General features: G+C 35.2%; 1 protein-coding gene across 2 annotated transcripts; it reads left to right on the forward strand.

Moving 5' to 3' along the window:
- The first annotated feature begins 66 nt into the window (after nt 1-66).
- On the forward strand, nt 67-22294 carry LOC106181740 (diacylglycerol lipase-beta). Of its 2 annotated transcripts, XM_087010290.1 has the most exons (18): nt 67-313; nt 8939-9150; nt 9752-9853; nt 11204-11230; nt 13454-13592; nt 14323-14407; nt 14730-14867; nt 15271-15473; nt 15974-16121; nt 16424-16585; nt 16990-17073; nt 17574-17719; nt 18068-18136; nt 18306-18378; nt 18629-18849; nt 19163-19295; nt 19733-19851; nt 20512-22294. In XM_087010290.1, the coding sequence occupies exons 1-18, from the start codon at nt 219-221 to the stop codon at nt 21788-21790; spliced, it is 3435 nt and encodes a 1144-aa protein (XP_086866416.1). In that variant the 5' UTR covers nt 67-218; the 3' UTR covers nt 21791-22294. The 2 variants fall into 2 exon arrangements, with proteins under 2 accessions (XP_086866416.1, XP_013421661.2); XM_013566207.3 differs by lacking the exon at nt 11204-11230.
- Nucleotides 22295-22575: the final 281 nt, after the last annotated feature.

The raw sequence follows: 22575 nt of genomic DNA on the forward strand, positions 1-22575 counted from the left end.
TCAATGACCTCTATTGGAAAAAATCCACTGGGAATGCTCAACGACTGTTCCAGCTGCGCTGCCAATCGATTGGTTGTGTCATCAACGAAATGGCGGCGACCAGCAAAGCTTCAAATTCTTAAATGCTCGAGTCAATCTTCAACTTGTTCCGATAGCGTGGAATACTCAATATGCCGTGAAGGACTTGGAACTAAAGTGGCACTGGAAGTTACTGTAAAATGCCTGGTCTGGTCGTTTTTAATCGGCGTTGGTCGATTGGCTCAGATGATCTGGTGATATCGGCCTCTGCTTTAGCGATTCTTCACTTAATCTGGTAAGCTAAACCTCTGATGCGTCTTCCATGCAATTTGTATCGACTGTTTGATAAGTTATATATGTTTCTTATCCGAAAACAATTCATTATACTGTTGTGCCTTCTGGTATTGCTCGTAGGTGGAGGTTGTCGCGTCACAACAGTACATTACATAATTATTCAAAGATCCAATTTCAATGTAATTGTCAACAATAATATCGTGTCACCAGCACCAGCAAATGCCATTAATTTTGTTCATTGCTTACATTAGCCAAAAATTCTACATGCATTTTGTTTAGAAACTCAGATTAAGTTTTTTTTCTTGTCAGTTGATTGAAATAAAAATGGGGAAATAAAGTTGATTGCTTTCAATTTACCAACACCAGGTCTATTGTTCAGGTTGGATATGTTCTGATACCCAGTATATTAGTTTTGGTTGTTTTAATCCTTCAGCATATTTTTTTCTTCAAAGTAAAGAAAAAAGTGATTATTATTCAACTTGGCAAATGAATTACTTATGTGCCCTTTGTATGAGTTGGTTGCATGTGACATCATGAGCAGCAAATTGACCTGACTATGTGGTGGCTGGTAAAAAGAAACCAAGTTCTTAGGATAAACATGCAATCCTATGATAAAAAATGATAAGTTGGGATTCTGCCAATATTACCTGGTACAGTAAAAAAAACTCATTTGTTTAACACATAAAGGACCCCCTTTTTAAATACCCTAAATGTCTGCTCCAATATGAATTTTATCATATTTGGTCATAGACGATTACCATTTTACCAATTTCCCTACTTCTCCACTGCAGTGCTTGATTGGTTGGCTGCTACTACATGTACATGTGCAAGTCCAGTCAATCTAAGCCATATGTGGCACATGATACCCCATCACAAGGTAGTTGCACATGTGACTCTTTGCATCGCGTTTAATTTAGATTACTCAAGGTGAAAAAAGCAAGATCAATACCCGATTCTGGGGTAGCACTAAAATTTTTTTTCGTGTAGACAAATCTTTACTTTTTCATCACTTTTTTCTCTTAATAGTTTAAATTTGATAAAAACAAGTCAAATCAACCCTATTTTGTTAAGCCAGCATAAATCAGTTTTAGCATTTGGCTAAATTGAGGAGTGTTAGCACCACCCAGATGTTTTCTAAGCTTTCTGCAATAACTTTTACATGTACATTATACTACATTTTTTAAAAGTGTTTTTGGATTGTGCTGTCATGTTTAGAAAGAGTTATATATTTCAGATTGTGATGGCACTGAGTATTATAGAATCTTATAATCAAATTAAAAAGTGTAGCTTATAGTTGGATATGATTTCTAAAAAAGTGAAATGGATTTTTATTCAAGTACATGTATAGTACTAGGTCTCATTAAGATTTCATGGCAAAAAGGCAATAAGGACAGTGAGTCTCTTTCTTAGTATATGAAAATTGATAAAGGTTGTCGCAATAATTGATATTATTAGTATTATTATGGTAAAAATGGAATTAAGTAGATTAACACCTGTGTTTCAGAACAGAGATAAAGATAATACCAATTTAATAATAATGGTTTTAAGTGATCAGTTTTGTGAAAGTTGATCTGCATGTTAGTTTCTGTGTTTCAAGTCTTAGATTCGATTTTTGTCCAATTTAGGTCATATGCAGACTTCTCATACTTTTTATTACTCTCAAAGCAGGGTGCAAAACATAATCGTATGGCCACATGCCAAGTTTTGCATGGTCCTAAATAAATGTCCAAAGAAAGTAAAAGGTCATACTTGCCCATTGGGTGTGTGACAGGACTAGCCAGAGCAAAAATGCATAAAAGTTTAATCTGCACCCTGTTGAAGAACACTGAAGCATGTGCTAGTTGTACTGCTTGTATTGTTACCTGACAATATACCTGAACATATCTGCTGCTAAATCGTATCCAGATGAACCTGTCTTCAGAACAGTACTCTCTATATTATGGAAGTATAAATATAAAGCTGTCATACTGATTTTCCTATTTTCCCCAAATGCATATATATCAACTTGAATAAACAGTCTTATTTGCAATGCAAGTTCTTTGTATAAAGCCATGGCATTTGTTCTGATGAATAAAAGATTTGAAACACTGGGAAAATAATATGGATATTGTCTAATATGAATTTAAATGGTATATTCTAGCCAGCTGGTCACACAGAAGTCCCTGTTTGGAAAATTGACTAATTTCATTAGCTCAAAAGAATAATTGTCTCTTGGAAGATTTGCCAGAGGGACTGACTGTGATTTATTTTTCATATAAAATGTTGGAGGAAATAAGATGCAGTTGTGAATATGGTACAAGCAGTTGATTTATATTGGAATTAAGTAGTGCTTTGGGGTTTGATTATTAATTGCATGACAGCCCACATTAACTGTTATCTGATTTGTTGCAAATTATATTACGAGCAACACTGGGGCAGATAAAATGATAATTTCAGCATCATTGTGAACATTTATCAATTTATTTCATTATTGGTCCCTAAAGCATGTGAGAAATTTGCTGAATATATTGATGTTTTTCTGTTTTAAAGTGATAGAGCAGAATGTGTGCAGGTCCTGTGAACCTCTATAATGTTAAACATGATGGCAGTTGTCATAGCTGTGATAGTGGAACTAAGTGCCCACTTTTGTATGTTATATAATATATGGTCATTTATGTAGTGGTATGCACCTCTCGTGCCCAATTATTTGATAATTCTTAGTACATTCTTTTCAGTTTCTGTATCATACCAAATCCTTTTATTGCCCCTGCTGTTGCAGTGTTTAGGACTTAAATGGCCAGAAAATACTGGTAAAGGTTAATCTTTTGATGTCCTTAGTTTTGAGATTTTGGGCATGATGATTTTTTTAGACAGCAGCCCTAATTTATGGCAGTAAAAAAAGAGAAGAGATGTTCCATTGACATACTTTGAAGTGAATAATGTGCTGTACTTTTGTAATTTATCACACGCACCTGAGGTCCGCCTACCTTAATATAATCAATTTCATGAAGTGAAGTGTGTGTGTGAACTAGAGTTGCCATTGCTTTTTCTGCTTCCTTTAAATATGTATTGCTTTAAATGGATGAAACCTTTTAAGTTTATTAATTTTTTTTTATTAAAGCCTGAAACATTTGAACGATAGCAGAGTGTCACACAAGCATTACAATGAAGAAAGGAAAATGCATACATTTGAGCATTTGTTATTTTAAGATTTTCATTCCCCCCCCCCCCCCCCCCCCCCCCCCCCCCGATTTTGTGGTTACTAGTAAATAATTGCTGGTTTTATTCCAGCTAGAAGTTCTTGTTTAACCATTTAGTCAAAGCTTTTATGTAAATCAATATTTTAGTGAAAGGGAGAAAATGAACAAAATTTCTAAGGTAAATCTGCATCCTTAAATTTCTTTAGAGAGTATTTGTTTAACCATTAGCCAAAATATAATGTATATGAGTGGCAAACAGGCAGATGTATTCTGTGAATTTTTTCCAGAACACCTAGGTCAATTTATTTCAGTTTGTTGTCACTGTCAAACTGGGATATATGGCTGTCCATTGAAGTGAGATGACAAATGCAGCCAGCATTTACTTTGAGCTCCACTTTATGCACAGAAACCATAGGATTGTGTTCATTTCCATTCTCAGTCCCATGGGAAAACCCCACTTGTGTAAGCCTAAGCCTCATTTGAGAGGTACAAAAAGGAAGAAGCGAATGGACTCAAGGAGATGAATTATATCAATTCTGTTTGATTTAAAAGCAAGTCTTTTAGGTGACTCATGGTAAACATTTGGTGTCATTTGAAACCAAATGTCACATAAAAACTGTTTCACCAGGAATATCTATGAAATGATATATACAAGTTTATTACACAGTGCACTGCAAGATAAATAAATGGCTGATCTGTATCTGTTCTATATCTGTAATTATGCACTAAAACTGAATCAGTACTGAATTAGCATGAGTTTCTTAAAAATAACCAATTGTTCTTTATGTAAGCTGTGGTAGCTAGATATTCAGTGGACATTAATTTCAAATTCAAAATCAACCTTTTATTGCCATCAACTTTATCTTGATTTAATACCAATATGCAAGTAACATTTTCTTTTTCATCAAAACAGAAAGCAATTTACACGACAATTGCAATATCCGCTCTTGTGAATTATGATTCTAGAGATCTGCTCTCATTGAAAATGCTGTTAATCTACCATTAGGCACTCCCACACTAATTGAGGACCATTTTCAGCTTATTGACAAATTATAGGTGTTTGGTATCATTACTGGTTTTTTCTTTGCATACAGGCAAGTGATTAATTGAATAAAAACTTGTTGATAAACATCAAATAGGGTTTAGTGGGTGCTTGACAATTATATTGCAATGGGCAATCTATGATTTTATGATATGAACTTGTTCAGCAGAGAATTTTCACAGATATTGCCTAGTTGTGAAGAAATGCTATGATATGTCAGAGGCTGAACATGTGTTGCAAACTTGCTTTAAAAGCTGCTCGTTTATTATCATGATCTTTAATAATAATTAATATAAAATATAAATAAAATAAAAAATATACTATAGAAAATGTTCAGACATACAATGCACAGGAAGTAGAATGTTGAGCATAAGGCACAACAAACCCAAGATTGTAAATTGTATATATTTCATGAAGGTTATATTATTTGAAATACCCACTTTGCTTTATGTGGTAAAAAGCATCTGAAGTGTTCATCACAAAATGAAGGGTTTTGACAAGCTTTTTTTTTTCAAAATATGATTACTTATAAAGCGAAAATTGCTTCACCTTGAATGTGTTAAACATTGGTTCCATTAGAATCCCTAGGCTAATTTCTACAGGGATTTAAAGTGAAAGCCAAATAGTTTACCCTTTGGAAACATCCCTATTTTCTACAAATCCTATCAAAATAAACAGCTGGGGACAGGTGGGTTTGTAACCCAAATAGCCCCAGGAGCTGTTCTTTGCTATTTGATTTTAAAAACAAGTGACTTATGGCTGTGAATGCTTTCCTTTTTTCTTATATCAGGCTCTATCAGAAACTAGAAATATGGAAATTAGAACTTTATAATTTAGAAAATGGAATAAGGCTCAGTTATGTCATTGAATTTTAGGTTATGCTCACTACAGCATAATGTTAATAATTAGCATTAATATGTTGATCAAATGCTTAAGATGGAGAGGGTGCTCAAGAAAGCCCACATTTATTTTTGATCAGTGTAGGTAAACAAAGCAAAATATAGATAAATAACAATTATAAACACCAGTACACATCTAAGCAACTTTTTTATTTCATATAATATATATAATATAATGTTTATTGTCAAAACAAGCTTTATGTATGAAATGCATTAGGGTTATGATGGAATGCATGTTAACCTCTAGCATATCTATATTAGTAAATACGATAACATATGTTACGGCCTATATTAACCCTGATAGTTTACCAGCTAATGAACTTTCCAGATCTGAGAGGTGGAGATTTTTCAGTATTCTGCATACCAGATCACACAGCCAAACACTATCTGTGCTTCAGGTTGTTGCAAGTGGAAGTTCGGTAGATATACCCGCTGAATACATTACTATCGTTGTTCTTGTCGGTATTCAAAATATCTGCTGACGTAACACAATGTGTTTTTTTTTTTCTTTTTGTCTTATGTGTTGAAATTAGATATCTGGTTTAAAATGTGACTGTTGCAAAGCCCCCCCCCCCCATCCCCTCTCCATTCCACATACACGTATCACATTTTAAAATGTACATAAGAAAAAAATGCTTTAAATTATAAGCACTATGTATTACTACATTTGTTTACCCCATGAGGTCATAAGAATCTCAAGAGAAGGTAACGTTGTTCTCAAGCAATTAGTGCATTTCTGAAGGGACTACCTTTTTGTCCACTGCTCCAAGGAGTGGCCTGTTACCTGAGGTATATAGTAGCAGGCATGCCACTGGGTGCAGCACTTCAAAGCTTTCTTGGAAGAGTTTTTTCTTGTCCCTTCTTTGCTCTAGGATGTTGTAGTTACTTCATTTGACCTGACTGACTTTCTACAATAATGATAAGACTGCATGTCATCTTCCTGAGATATGATTCTTCAGTAAACATTAGCACCATGCATTATTTTTAAAAAATGTAGCAGCTATTTGAGACAATATCAGTATCCCTTTTTAGTGACAGAATACTGATTTATTGTCAGTTGCATCTTCATTAGTGGAATGTTTCTTCATTACTGTGCAACAACCTGGCTTTTATATTTATATTTTATTGGCAGTAATCTAGAAAGGCAGTGTATTTTTCTGCTTGAAATAGATGGAAATAATGATTTGGTTATATAAGTTCCTATGAAAAGAAATAAAAGAAGATAATAGCCATAGATAGACTGAAGAGGTAACAATATGGATATCAACTGTGGGAATCAGCTCAGAGCCTTGTGACTTAGCATAAGTCTAGTGAGATTTCACAAGGGTGAAGCAATAATTAAATAAATGATTTACAACAGAATTTATGTCATTTTCTCTTTAGTTTTTTTTTTAGAATTCCAGTCTATTGCACTATAGTCTTGTGTCTCAATTGACCATGTTTTGTGTGTCACTTTTATATCTCTTTCGAAGACTTAATTTCTAGCAATGCGAGTTTTACTTTTATCACAGAAAAGTTAATCCTAGGGTACCTCATGCACATTTTCATACATTTTTGAGACTGGTTTGATTCCCATTGCAATATTTTAATTTTTGTGCCTTTGACTCCTGCTGAGCATACCAGACGATGTTTTAAAGATTAAATAGTTGACTCCAGCAAAAACACATTAACGGTTCCTCGGTTTAAGCCAAAAACAAGACCAAATAATAAACAGGTACCACTTAATGGAAAGAAATCCTCTAACCTGTGGCATACACATATAAAAATGTAGAATTTTCATTTGTGTATTGCAACACAAATCCTTTATAATGCGCTTGCGTGTACACAATAATGGAAACTGTGAATGTTTTATTAAGAGACTTTATAATAAATCTTTTTTGATTTTCTCTGAATGTGTGACAGCCCATCTATTTGGAAAATGGTGAAATGTTAATTAAAAAAGCATTGCTTTGCAGTAGGAGACAATCTGTCAGAATATCTATTTCAAATAGACTTTTTGAAAGTATTGAAAGAAATCAGCATGAGAAACGATAAGGTGCCCAGATGGATGATGAAAACGCTTAGCTATGTGTCATTTTCAAAGTGTTCTCAGAGGATTTATTGAATGAGAACAGCAAGACCACAAGAAAACTGATGAATTGATGTTTCTTGGTGCATGTGTTGATAGTAGGTGAAGACTACTAGGAATTTATTTAGTTCCATTTCCTGAGTTTTCTACAATCAGAAGATGGGTTATTTACTCCTAACCACTTTCACACTGATATAAGAAAAAATCAGTTATTGTTTTTCTAGTACAGACTTATTTCAGATTTTATAAGTTATGATGAAAGCTGATTTTTTTACTTTATGTCAAACTTGAGCTCAGTGCCCCATGCAAAAACCATTTAAAATGGTTTTTGATTTTAGTAGGCTCATTTATCTTAGCTGTTTTTAAGTCATTATTTTTCAAGTTTCAAGGTACAGTAGCAAGCTTAATATTATAAATAAAGAACATTAGATATATTGCTGTTTTTATCAGTGAAATAAAACAGTAGGGTTACTAACTATACTCTTAGACTGAGTTCCCACAAAGTTAGATCGATCCATCTGGTTCGACCTAACTCCCTGGGGGTTCGCACAAAATTGTTGTCAGCTTCGGGGAACTTAGCTTGCACAAAAGTTAATTACCCCCTTACAGCTTTTAGTAGGCGGTCAAACAATTAAGCCGGTTAAGCTGACAACAATCTAGTCAGACTTCCCAGGGGGATAGATTGATCTAAATATCTGTGGGAATAGCCTCTAAGTTAAGAATACAACAGGCTACCTGTTTACACCTGCACATGTAATCAAGATGTTACGAAATACTTGATCATGTTTATGTGGGTACATGGTACAGGTAATGAGTTACCTAATTCTGATACAACCACACTGAGGGAGTTGCAAACCTGAGGTAGAGTTCAGACATGAGCTTTTTCTATGGAAACGCAAAATTCCACATTTTTTAATTACACCTAGGCTCATGTCTGTAAGTTGGACTAAACAAAATAGAGTTGATTTGATTTGTTTTAGCCAAATTTAAACCATTTGGAGAAAAAATGATGAAAAAGTTGTGATTTGGCTGAGCGAAAAAAAAAAATTCTGGCGCTACCCCAACAAAACAACATTGCCAGACAAGGGGTATAGTCACAGCTGCTTTGTTAATTAGACCCCCCCCCCCAACAAGTTGTGCCTGCTCGCGTGGACAAAATTACCAAATTTGGTAATGTTCATGATGCTAGTGAGGAATTTTGGAAAATTATGGCTGTGCAAAATGCAGTTTGATTTTCCTTTTAATAGATTCCATGAATCATTGTGTGAAGCAAATCCTTCAAAAAACTGATGATGAATTAAAATTGATAAAAAGGAAGAAATGAGGAGTAAGATTGCTGGGCTAACAAATTTATCTACACTATTGTTTGAATTTGACTATATTTATTCATAATTGATATTATATATAATTTTTAAATATATAAAACTTTATATTTCAGGCTGATTTTCCTCTCCGTGTGTTATGAGCTGATAGATTTCGACCAACCAACTGACTGTACAGGGGATCTGGGAAAAGGTCTACTTGGCTACATCGCCATTTTAGCTTTTAGCGTGGCATTTGAAATCCTGATAGCATGGGTCAGCACCAGAGGCACTATACTGGATGTCAGACCCAGGTCCAGCATGCCGTACCTGCTATATGCCAGGCTGGGTAAGGTTAAGTCAGTGTTAGACTGGGTTCCCACAGATTTAGATCGATCCATCTGGATCGACCTAACTCCCTGGGGGTTCATCCTAAATTGCTGTCAGCCGAGCGCGCACGAAAGTTAATTAGCGCCTTACAGCTTTTAGTAGGCAGGACAGACATTTAAGCCAGCTAAGCTGACAGCTATCTAGTGAGACTCCCCCTGGGGATAGATCGATCTAAAAATCTATGGGAATGCAGTCTAAGGGGATGGGAGGATTAGTCATATAAATGTTATAAACATTATAATGATGAAAAGATCAAGCCTGTGATTTTTTCATACTATCAGCAAATTGTATTTATGCATTTTAAAATGTTTCAAGAAAGGTAGTGCAGTAATATTTAAGTCTGTTTAGTCATTTATCAAGATCTTGTGTGCCTGTAAATTTTTGAAGTCTGACTCACTTTAGTATACATTTCAACTTCAGTTATGCTGAAAGTACAAGAAAAATCAAATTATGCATCAGTTAAGGGTATCAAGATTGAGAATTTGCAATTTATTTATATACAGTAAAGGTATTTTGCCAAAGCAGTATTATAGTTGGAACATGTCTGGTCTATATTTCAGTTGTTCTGCTGGCAGAACTTGGCTGGATAATCTACGGCGCCATCTGGATGGCCAGCAGCTACGACACCTGCCCAGACTCCGCAACCAAGCAAGCAAGTCTTGGTAAGAGCTCTGTCAATATAATATCAGAAAATTTACACACAACACCTACACAAAAAAAGAGCTGCTGTGAAATGTTCATGTAGGGAAGCACTGATTGATAAAAGGATATACAGAGACTACAGTATTACATAAGAGAAATTTATTTTCCTGGGGTTTATCAGCTTTGGAATTTAAATGAGCAAAGAAATTGTGTGGAAGTGTTACCACTGCCTGATATGGTGTATGTTTGTAGAGCAAGGGGAATGTTTTATGGATGTTCTGTTAAAAGGAAGGGTTAAATTATTCCCTACTTAACATGCTCACAGTTTCCTTTATGAAATAATGAAATAAGGGTATGCTGGTGCAGGAAGATAGGAGTAAATTACCCTAAATGTAATGCTATTTTTTAATTGTAATGGTATGTTTATGATTGTTGTTTTGATAAATACCTTTTTTACTGTTTCTCGATGTTTGCTGAAAATAGAAAAAAATCAGTGCATGTGATCGGAATTTTTTTTTCTTGCTGTATTTTTCAAGAAATTTGTGCGTGTGTTTGAAGATATATGAGAAAATTGAATTTTGACGGTCTGGTGTGGTTAATCTTCTGTGTGTTGGGAGGGGGGGGGGCAGGGAGGACAGCACAGGCAGCATGTTGAATGGCATTTACAGTTTGCACATGTTTGCTGTTCAAGTAACACTAGATTAAAAATGCACTGGAAGTGACATAATTTGTTTTAGCTGTTTTAATGTGACAATTTCAATCCCTTTGACAGCACTTGGCACACTCATTTCATTAGTTTGCATGTTGAGACTAATTATCCCCAGTTTAATTTTGTAGTGTTTTATAATAGTTTATTATTATTTTTTTTAATATTCTACAATGTTTGCTAGTTTTTCATCATTTGATTACGTAGTGTTGACATTATTATTTTCCCTAGCAACAATGCCTTACCTAGTACAAATATTTAAAAAAAGAAAAAAATAATTAAATGCAAAAAGCCATGCACATTATGCACAGGAAAAGGATTTTTCATTTACCTTGTATGTTTTTCAACCTTTGTTCTCAAGAGTATTTTTTAATAGTGATGTAATTTATATAATGCTGGGGAAAACTGATCAACAGTTTTGTGCTATGTAAACCAGATAACTATAGCATATTAACACGTCCTTTCTAAGATATTAAGTAAGCTTCAAAATCATTGTACTTTTCTGGCATGTTCCTTGTGATTGCAGACAGATCACTACTGGTAGTAGATTAATAGTTTGTGCTGCATTCTTTGATTGTGGACTTAGCCGTGCTATAATTAATTGTATGTTACTGTATCATTCATATACATGTTTGTAGTTGTTCTGTGCCAATACCACTTTCAGAAAATGTCACCAAAAGGGCACTTTTGGGTAAGTGTATGTAACCGTGGACTTGTGGATCTGCATTTGTATTTATATCCAGGTGTTCAGCCTCTTGTTCCTGTATGCTCCATCTTTTGCTAGTTCAGAATAGTTCAGAATGATCAAATTTTTTAACCATAATTACCATATTGTTGGAGAGCTGGTAGCATTTACTTAAATTTATACAATCCTTCCGCTTAAATGATATATTTTGGTGTCCTTGGGTTTCTTGGCTATCTGGGAATTGCTTTAAAATCAAATTTAGAACCTTTGTGCTTGTGATCTAATATAGTCTTTATAAGTCTATAAGACTACTATAAGTTTATAAGACTATATATAGTCTAATATAAGTCTTTATCTTACACAAATATTTCATTCATCCTATAACGAATTTGAATCGGACTCTTGGAAATCTCAGTATAGCATTTTGTTATCAAAGTAATATAACAGGCTTTAATCAGTGGTCTTGAATAAGACAGATTTTAGTAATCCAAATACTTGTTCTTCTTTGTAAATAATACTTCAGCATAGTGTGATTTATCAGTTCATCACCACAGCCTGTGTGAATTTTTCATCAAATATTTACTTTCTACTTATTATTGATTTAGGTGTGCTCCATTAGTAGCATTCCTCTGCTATATCAAAATTCTCTTTTCCTGTCTTTTTGGAAAAAAAATCAGATAAAGAACGCTAATGCTAGATCAATACAGATATAAATCTGTCTTAATCCAATTTTATTCACAATTTGAGTGGCTCAAAGTTAATATTTCCTCATATAACTATGCATCATTTGTCTTTGTTTTTTACTTTGCTGTGGACTCTTCCTTGACCTCAATATCGAGTTCAACATTTTACATATGATATGCTTTATTGACACATCACTAAGCACATACATCAGAGTCACACCAACAGTATTGTTGTCTAGAATTTCATCTCTATTGATTTTATGATTGCCCAATGATACACAGAGGACATATCATAGCTAAAAGACTGACGCTTAGCTTGTGTACATGTTTTAGCTTTTGTATCTTCAACGTGTCCAATTGGTATACAGTTGCCTCTGATATCTTTACTGAACATGGTGATAAAGAAATAAGAAAAATTTTCAATAAATTTTGCAATTTTTGGGGTATTGTATGTAACAGTTACTGTTAACACTAGCAATTTTTTACCTACAGCAATGATATGCTTTGGCTTGTGCATGATGAATGAATATAATTCCTGATCTTGAATATCAAGAATTGAACTTATGCAAAAGAAATTGGGCACATTCAAAAAGAAATTAACTTTTAAAAAAATTTTGTTCAGTATACTTCATTCTTTTCAAGAGTAGTATTTTTGTTGTCACCAACCCTCTTCCCACTCCCCTATTAGATTTTAAGTGTGTACCAGTTAACCTCTTTCATATTAGCCACTTAAAAATTACAATATCAGTGGTGAACCTGATAGAAATCCTCAAATTACTGATAATCTCAAACAGACAGCCTTCCTACCACAATGTGAGAACACAATATGTGAGTGCTCCTTTTAATCCTTCGGCCTTACAGTTGCATGCAGTCTTAGTAATTTATACTTTCAGATGTGTACCTTTAGAGATGATAGCACATTTCACATAGTGTTTTATGATGACAGTGACTTACTCCTACTTGTTTGTGGTTTTGTTTGGCTTTGCTTTTGCTTTTAATCAAAATGGTGATTAATGATATAATTTAAACTAATCAGGATTATCAGACTATGGGAAATGTAGTGATTTTTTAGTAAAAAAAGATCTGAAATTAACGCCAATGCACACTTGATATTTTGCACTCTTTTGGTTACAGAGGGCTATTTTCTTCTGGTTAAACTAATCAGTTATCTCACAAGTGGGTGTGTAATTAATTGCATGCATCAGTTTGGAGGGATAAATTTTTATCTTTAATGTACGTCATTGATAATACTTAGTATCAGCTTTGTGATGCCATGCTATTCAGGCACTAAAAAACCGTTTTTACCGTCTTATTAGGTCTTTCTTTGTCTAGATAATTGAAATATGAGAACGAGGGAACAATTTTTATGCTTAGATGCGCAGCTGTCATTTTTGCCAGATAGTGTAATAATTATTAATTTCCATCCATTAAAAACACATCAGTAATTGTCCAGTGAATGTGTTTAAGTGATGGTTTCGAACTTGCCCACTTCAGAAAGTGAGATGTTGATGATGTTTACCACTTATGAATTTCAATTAATTTTCAGGTATTTTAATCACCAGCTGGCTGATATTAGGACTTGTTCTGATCTCCATTTTCTGTGTATTTGATTCTGGTGGAGCTGCCTACGTCAAATATACCAAGTATAATTCCTCCCTACGACAGCAACGGAGCTGGAGGAAGCGGTAAGAATGATATGAGTGCCCCCCACAGCCATTTGTTCTGTCAGTTAAATCTTCTCCTCAATACATGTAAATGCGTTGTGCAATCAAACACTATTTGTAATGACATTTGCCTGCATGTAGTCAGTGAAGCTAGTCGAACGGTGATTAAGTCAGTCATACCTTTTTGCATTCAAAAATTAGACAAGACAGTTAGAAATTGACTTTGACTTTTTTGTACTCTTCTGTTTGCTGTTTTGAGAATCGTTAATGGTTAAAGCAAAATGTCAATATTACCTAATATAGAGAAGTCATTTTTTGCAGTTAAGAGAATTGAATGAGTTGCTTAATTTGATCATTCCTGAGCTCTGTCAGACATGTTCTTGTTAATAAATTATTGGTGTTACACGAAAGACATGTTATTAAATCAACAGTCATGTTATCTCACATACATGTACCTCAGTCATGTCTCCACAGTAACTGAACTCTAATCCTTTGGACGCTTGGCACATACTTGTGAAAACTACAGGTGTGTTCCATAAAGGACTCTCTTGTTTGGAGGGGTGGGGCATTTTAATTTCATCAATTGATGGTGTGTTTTATCAATTGATTGATTCGTCAATTGATTTATTTCAGAAAGATGGGGATGATGTGATAAATACTCACTTTGTATGGCTTAGAAAGGATAGTGATTCTTGATATGCATTATGCATATAGTATCATTCCAGCCTCATGACTTCTAATTGAATTTCAGTAAGCAAGTCCTTAGTTATAGAAAGCGTTGGGAAAGGCGTTTTAGATGGTGGTGCTGTTGTGTGGGCTCAGCTGACAGAAGACGGGTAAGTCAGGCCTAGTCTGTCCAATGAAACAATGGTGATCATCCCATTAGCTTAGCAGGTGTCAAGTGTGAAAAAAATATTGCAGTGGAAATCATCTGGCTTAAGTGAGGGTGTGACATCATACGCGGCTAGAAAATGTGCAAGAATCCATGTGATGTTGAGTTTATTTTAAAACAGTAAGGGCAAAACTCTATTTGCAGGGAATGACATCTTTGTAATCAATTAAAAAATGATATGATTATTTTATGTTTAATTGCAACCCAAATTAGTGTTCTGCATAGCATAATGAAGACTAAGGGCCATTCTCCAATTTGTTTTTCAGACCACCACTTTTGCAGAAATAGCTGATCTGTTCACCCAGTACTTTGGAGAATTGGATGTTGTCCCTTCAGATGTAGTGGCTGGGCTAGTGCTACTTCGACAGTATCAGAAGAAACGAATGGCCATCACTGCATCAAAGGTATTGATTCTAAAATCAATTGTATTATCAAAGTGTTTCTTTGTGAATTATTCTAACCATCAAGGTGTTGGAAGTTTTTGCAATTATTTGATACAGAAGAATTTGCTAGCCTTTTCCCATTTGCACAAAATACTTTTGAGACTTTCTCAAATAGGTCGTGAGCAGCCAGCCCAAATTGCCAGACATGAGGTATTACATGATTAATCATCATACCTGGATGTCCCCTGTGTATTAACCCTTCATGGGTGGCAGAGTTTACTTTTCTTATGCATGGATATTTCTCCTTTCTGTCAAAGATTAATTATTTCAAAATTTGATCAATATTGTATGCGCTAGACTCACATAATCTGAATAAACTGCCATAGTCAGGAAGTTGTATTGAATTTTCAGATTCTATTTTCAGGGAACCAATGACATATACCAGTTTCTGTCTGGAGTCCCAGTGTGTCCCAACACAAGATTTTTACGTCTTACCTCACCAGCAGTTCTAGCAGACTATAAAAAGACTGCTCATTTTATGAGATATGCAGCGGGAGCCTATGGCTGGCCATTTTACATATATGTTAATCCGTGTACAGGGTGCTGTAGTCTTTTTCCTAAATTGATGTAAGTTTGTCTAAATGAGTGGTAACAAACACACATGAATACAAATAAACAGGGTTTGAATTAACAAGAGAAAAATTAGAAAAGAGAAAAAGTCTAACTTTCATTATGATATGATCAGTATTTTAGCTAACAATTGGCATTACAGTCACAATAATTAGATTTGTCAATGCTTTTGATAAGTTCTGATGAATAGGTTCTTAAGTTGCAGATTGTAATCCAGTTCAGGAGGTTTCAAATTAAAGAGCTTTCAAAACCTTGAAAGATATATCTTCGGGTGTTGTTGAGGATAAATAGAAAAACCTTGTGTACAGTGCTTACGTAATTTAAAGAAATTGCTAGATTATTCAACATGGAAATTAAGATTTCATTGTAATTATATTCAATTTCGAGCATAAAAACTGAAATACTCAATGTAACAATGTATGCAGTAAGCTATCAAGCAACATTTATCTTGCTTGGATGTTATATTGAAGTTTATGTACCCTAAATTATCATTTCAGGTGCAAATGTTGTTGCTGTTGTGAAACCAGTCTTGGACTTAAGACCACATTGATTGGAGACAACTGTTGTAGCTGCCATTATGCTGCTCTTCTGAAAAGATCTGGGTGCAGGGAGGCAGACTTGGTCTACGTTACATGGCACAATCAGGTGGGTGTTTTCCATTAATCTGTACAAGTATTATAATTAGGATAGTAAACTTGGTGCTGCCATTGTTGTGCTTTAAGGCAGTTAGGTGTGTTACATGACAGCTTCACACAATTTCGTAGATTTTTCATGTTATATTTGTGTCAGCTGATATCATGTTTCTTAAATTTTTCCCCTCACTAGGACCTTATCACTGACTCAGAGTTTTTTGCTCTGATTTGGAACCATTTGCTTTGGAATTCTTGAAGAAAGGGTTTTTAATCTGCATGAAATATTTAACTCTATTTTTTTTTCTTTTTGCTTAGATTGATGAGACCCCTTTTTATGTGGCAATTGATCAGAAGTACAAGAAGATAGTGATAGCTATCAGAGGGACTTTATCATTTGAAGATGTCCTCACAGATTTGTCTGCCGACGTGGAACCTCTCCCTGTCGATCCACCAAGAGAAGACTGGCTTGGGCATAAGGTGAGATCTTTTTTTTCTCTCTGGATAAAAAGCAAATAAAGATAAAGATAAAAAGCAGAAGCAATTTTGACTCCCCAGAACCTGTTATCAAACATGCCAATATTTACCATATAGATGCAATGTTAACTGTGTGGTTCACAAGTCCAGCTGAACAGTTCTTGGCAGTGGCTTGCAGGCTGTTGTTCTCTCTTCTTGAATAAAAGCACAGAGACCTTGTTTTGTAATGGTGATTTGTTTATTGTTGTAACAATCATTAACAGATAGCAAAGACAGTAATAACAATCAAAAGGGCATTGTCTTTCTGAGATGTTTTTGAGAAGGTTGAAGTGGATGCAAGTTTTTGAATAACTTTAATCCAAAATCATCTTCACGTATTAAAAAGCATTATAATACTGCACATTCAGGGCATAGTAATGGCTGCCAAGTATGTCCAGAGTAAACTGAAGGAGGGGAGACTGATACAACAGGCACAGAGCAGGTGTCAGGCAGTGAGTACAGGGAAAACCTTTTTTTTTTCAGTTGTTAATAATTTATAGTCACTGAAAATACAGTTTATTTGACATGAACCTTTTGAAAACTTACAAATAAAAGACTGAAGAGTGGTAACTTTATTTTGTGTTGTATAAGCAGTCGGATTATGTCAGGTACTTAAATTTATTGCTTGAGCTATTATTCAACTCAAAGTAGAATTATTTCAACAAAGACTTAAACTGATCAATTATAGCTAAGAAAATGAAATTTAAGTACTAAATATTCTTTGACATTCACCAGAAAAATTTGACTCAATTATTCTATTTTGAGCCAATTGAAGTTTAGCTTTTATGTAGTAAGCTTCCTCATAAAATAACAACATCTTTTTGCTATAAAGCTTTCATAAAATATTAATCTATTTCAAGCCTCACTTATATGTTTTTGGTACTATAAGCAAGCCAAAATGTTATGTGGTAAAATATATCTCAATTTTTTTTTTAATATTTCAATCTCCCAGGAGGACCCAAGTGGCCAGGCCTATGGTGTGGTTGTAGTTGGTCACTCCCTAGGTGCAGGGACAGCTGCTATCCTGGCCATGTTACTCCAGAAGGAATATCCAACTCTGCATTGCTATGCCTACTCTCCACCTGGGGGGTTGCTGAGGTAAAACAGAAAATTTTCTTTTGATGAGAAATGAAGAAGATTCATATAGGATATGGGCAGAGTATTGTTTATTTTGTAAATATTGTGTAGTAGTCTTAGCTTCTTCATAAGAAACATTAAATTGTAGTTTTATGATCATGCTTATTCCTTTTACTTCACTGGGTTGTCAGAGTAGTTCTGAACCATACTATACATAGTTTGCGATCTGTGTGACACTTATTTTCATCCATTGAAATCTGCACTAAATTTTCAAGTTTTGACCAATAAAAATGGTTTTTAAAAGCAGTTATGCAGTCAGACTTTGTGAGATTTACAGGTATAGGTCTTATATTCCTTTTTATATTTCAGCAAAGCTGCAATGGAGGAGTCCAAATCTTATGTTACTTCAGTGGTTGTTGGCAAAGATATTATCACAAGGTAATAAATGTGCGGTGAACTAATTGAATGTGCTTAAAATGATACAGAATATTTAATATATGATCTCAGAATTTTTTATTCAGTTTTAGAAAAAAAGAATGAAATAATGAATACTCTGAATTAAGATGTTAATATATAATTATGTTAATAAAAATGTTCTATTTTCCAGACTTGGGCTTCCTCAGTTAGAAACAGTCCGTGCAAACTTAATCAACATCATCAAAAGGAGTAGAAGTTCCAAGGTAGGTAGTGACAAAAGTTTAAACCACATGTCAATAAAAGTTTACATCATCTCATACAAATTATTTTAACTTTCGATGCAAGAATAATTTCTATTGAAAACCCTGGGTATGTCTTGTCAACTTATGTAAAAAAATATAAGGCAAAAAATACCTATCTTCTCTCTGTAATGTAATAATGTAAAGAGGGGGGGCATTTGTTTAAATACAAAGTCATTCTTAATATCTGTAATAACATTCTGTGTACTTCCAGTGGAGGATCATCACAGGAGGCATGTGTCGCTGCTGCCCTACCGATATGGAGAGTTATTTTTATGACTTCCAAGAAGAACTCAACAGGGGTTCACGGACTCCGAGAACTTCCGACTCCGCTAATCACTCGTCTATTGACCAAATCAGTCAGCCACCCAGTCAGCCCCTATATCCTCCTGGTAGAATCATACACATTGTTAGAGCTCATCCGAAATCAGATGGGTAAGGACAAAGTGTGATTTCTTTACTGTAAGATCCTCTGTTCAAATAGCCCCATGACTTCAACATGTCTTAAAGATGTGCATGCTTTCAGTGTAATTATTTGCAATTCATAGTTTGTGCACTGCTAGTAATTTTTAAATCACAGGTCTTATTTTTATTCTGCCTGAAGAACAATGGTTTCAGATAAAGGTTGCTACATGTGTATTGTTATCACAACATTGCATTTTGAAAATTGAAACTGCTTTTGTGTCACTTAAGCTTCTTTTGAAGATGAAGAACAAGTTGATTCCCTGTTTTAAATGCTATGTTGCAGACCTGTGTGTGGTTCCAGAGAGCCAGTATACCAAGCCATATGGGCAGACAACAATGACTTCCATGAGATTTTAGTTTCCCCTAGAATGATGACAGACCATATGCCAGAGAGGGTCATGGAAGCCCTGAATAAGGTAGTGGTGCTAAGGCAAAAGGGCAGCTTATTAGATAATTACCAACTACTTAAGATAGTTTAATACAATGAAATAAAAAAGTAGAAAAATTTGTTATAGATAAACTTTGATTGATTTTATGGATACAAAGGTTTTGCTAGATAATGTTTATTTGATTCAAGAGTATTGTTTTATACTATGTACACGAAAAGGATAAAAATCGACCTCTGCGGGCAAGCAGGTCTTCATTTAATAAATGCTAGAGGGGCTTCACAAAGTTGACCAAAGCATTATTATTGATGATTCATGTTACATGCTGTTAATAAACCAAGTCTATTTCATCGCAATTTGGTTGGTTTCTTCTCATAAACCATGAATAATTATATATAATAATTATGCTTTTTTCATATTTTGGTGCAGTGATTTAACATTTGAAACTTAATGGTTTTGAATCCTAGGTGCTTGTGAATGTTGGACCAAGTAAACCAAGTCGTAGACTTCCAGAACATGAGAGGAGAGCTCTCCTGACATCAGATACTACAGATACTATGGAGATGAGAGCTCCTAGGCCTGACAAGTAAGAAACTACCAATTTTAGGATTTACTTTGTATTATATTATGCCAAGAAAACAAGTTTAAATTAGGTTCTGTTAAGAAAAAAGCTCACAGGGGTCTCAGAATAGTAGATTTTATCTCGTAGATGTTTCATTTGATAGATGATTGTCACTTTGAATTTGCATCAGTTGAGTTAAGATAAAGCAAATTACCTGCAAATTATAGTCTTTACTTTAAATGCATAAATTTTTTGCCAAGGGAAAAAAAACAAGGCATCTGATGAGCAGATTTCAGACTTTTTGGGAGCCAAAAATATCATTTATGAGATCAACGCAGAGGGCCCTTAGGACTCCATGCCATATTTCCGGACTTTTTCTCTAAATGGCAATCTCATCTCTGAATAAGAGAAAATTCCTGAGAAGCAAAGATTAATGGATCTTAGACAAAGAGCATACAATTACAACAGGGATTATATTTTTCCAACTATTGGCAGATTCTCAACATTTTAGTTGGTGTGGTGCTGTCAACAATTATGAAATTTTCCGACTAACTTTGGATTTCTGACTATGTGGGTGGTGTTGGTGCTTACAACAGTAATGAGATTTTTCCTGCTATCATAGGATTATGACTTTATGGTAGCTAAAAATTCTTATCTTATACAGTCTCTTTGCTCTTGTTTCAGCCTGTGTCTGGAGTCCAGCTACACTGGCAGTTTTCCTGAGGAGCCTGATATTCCCAACCCCAGTAGACATTCCAGTCTGAGCTGGGAGTATACATCTCCTCTAGAGGCAGCCGTCTCCACCCCAGATAAACTAGATGACGCCAACCCCACTGGGGTGGTAGTCAAGCCAGGGGAGAAGACGGCCACACAGACCCAGTTATTTTTGACTGATGAATTAGGCAGTTCCCCTACCAGAAGTTTAAACAGGTCTAGAACGTATCCCTTCAGAAGTGGGAGGCAGCCTGTGATGGTAGATGTGGAGCCAGCCCCCATTGCTACTCCTGAAAGCCTCTCCGATACCTCCAGTGTGGGCTCCAGTAGCAGTGGGTCTAGGAAGTATCTCGGTGGTTTTTTGAAACTTTCTGAAGGGTTCGACAAAATGGACCCCATTGCTGCCTCCCCCAGTCATCATAAGTCTAAAGGAGGGGACGGCAGTGTGGCGCCGCCACCTACTCCATTACACAGCACTGTGCAGGACGGAGGGAATGACAGCACTTTGTCTGATATTCTTAACTGGGCCGCCCAGCCTCCTGTTGCACAGTCTACGCCGTATAGAAACACAATCACCACTACAGCACAAGTTGAATCTCACCCCAAGCAATTGAATCTTGATCAGGATGAGAATCCTGATGCTGACGTTGTTGACAGTAATGCTGAAGGTGATGGCAGCAGTAAACTGTCCGATTTCAATACCAGAAGTCGGATAATTGGAGAGAAATTGAAAAAGGCAGAGTGCACAGACTCGTATAAACTTACGTTTGCTGAGAGCAGTTCAAGTGCCCGTCAGGCTATTAGTGAAGGAGATTGTACCCAGAATGGGTATGTCCCTCACTCCCCTACCCATGGTAACCAGCAGTTATATAATGATGTGACAGGCCATTATTCTCAAGGGGGGCGTGGTTACCCTCATGGGGGTTACCAGGCACCATTTCAGCACTCGGAATCTGACACCCATTTGGACCATGCTGTGTACAAACCAGACCAGATACACAGAACCAAAGATATTGAAGATATTAAAGAAATGGAGGACACTGAACCTGTCTTTGAGGACAAAGACAGTGAGGACACTCCCACTAAGCTGATGCGGCAGAGACATTTTAGTTCACCGGCAATGCAAACTGTATTGTCAAAATCGGAAAGTAACAAAAAGTCGGATGACCAATTGAAACTTCTGCCCTCCCCTCACGAAGAGTTGGATGAGGTATTTGAAGTCTCAAGTGAAAAAGATAGCACTTTCTAATATGAGTATACTCGGAGCACATCTGAAATGAAACATGCTTCAAATTACTTCCAATTTGGATAGTTGTTTCTCATTGTACATTTGTTTAAAACGTGAGAGAAAATATTTTACATAAAAACCATGCTGTTCCCAAATTGTAGTACCACCAAATTGTATTTGCTTAAAGCTTAGTTTGATTTTGATAGAAACCAATTCTTTATACATATCATACATGTATGTTTTGTTGATCTTTTATTGTTATCGTCCTGTCTGCAATGCCAGGAGAAAGAAGGCAAGTTTGGGATACGTTTTAATTGCCAGCAGTATACCCACTGGAAGATTTTATTCTGGGTGGTAGTTTTTAAGTTGTGATACCTAGTATGTCATCAGTGGGGAATTTTTTTGTATATTTATTGTTAGTTCTTCTACGTGCTTTTATGTTGTTGTGACAGCTTTTTACTACTGATATCTTCCAGTAATACTTGCCAAAACAAAATTTGACTGATGTATATATTAATTGTTGAGGTATGCAAATATTAAATGAAAAAAATTTGCAATACATTTGCCTGATTACTTTTCTTTGTCTTAATACTGGTATGCTGAGGTTGTGTTTAGGTGTACTTGCTCATGAAGCTGATATATCTTTATGTATTGTGTGCCATTTTATGAATGCAATAGTATTTTGTATCGTATGGGGGGAAAAAAAGGTAGTATCTGCACAGGAAACGGCATCCTTTTTCTCAAGAAATAAAATAGGACTGCTGTGATTGTATTGTTGTTAGAATGATATTTTTACAGTAAATAGT

This window comes from Lingula anatina, chromosome 1 (genome assembly GCF_051362555.1).
Source record: "Lingula anatina isolate TDL-2025a chromosome 1, LinAna3.0, whole genome shotgun sequence".
Taxonomy (NCBI): Eukaryota; Metazoa; Brachiopoda; class Lingulata; order Lingulida; family Lingulidae; genus Lingula; species Lingula anatina.

Bases quoted from the DNA above. Each gene is read 5' to 3' on its own strand.
- LOC106181740 (XM_087010290.1), top strand. From the start codon at position 219: ATGCCTGGTCTGGTCGTTTTTAATCGGCGTTGGTCGATTGGCTCAGAT. The intron at 11,231-13,453 runs GTAAGTGTATGT...ATTAATTTTCAG, and splicing joins CACCAAAAGGGCACTTTTGG to GTATTTTAATCACCAGCTGG. The intron at 19,296-19,732 runs GTAGTGGTGCTA...TTTGAATCCTAG, and splicing joins TCATGGAAGCCCTGAATAAG to GTGCTTGTGAATGTTGGACC.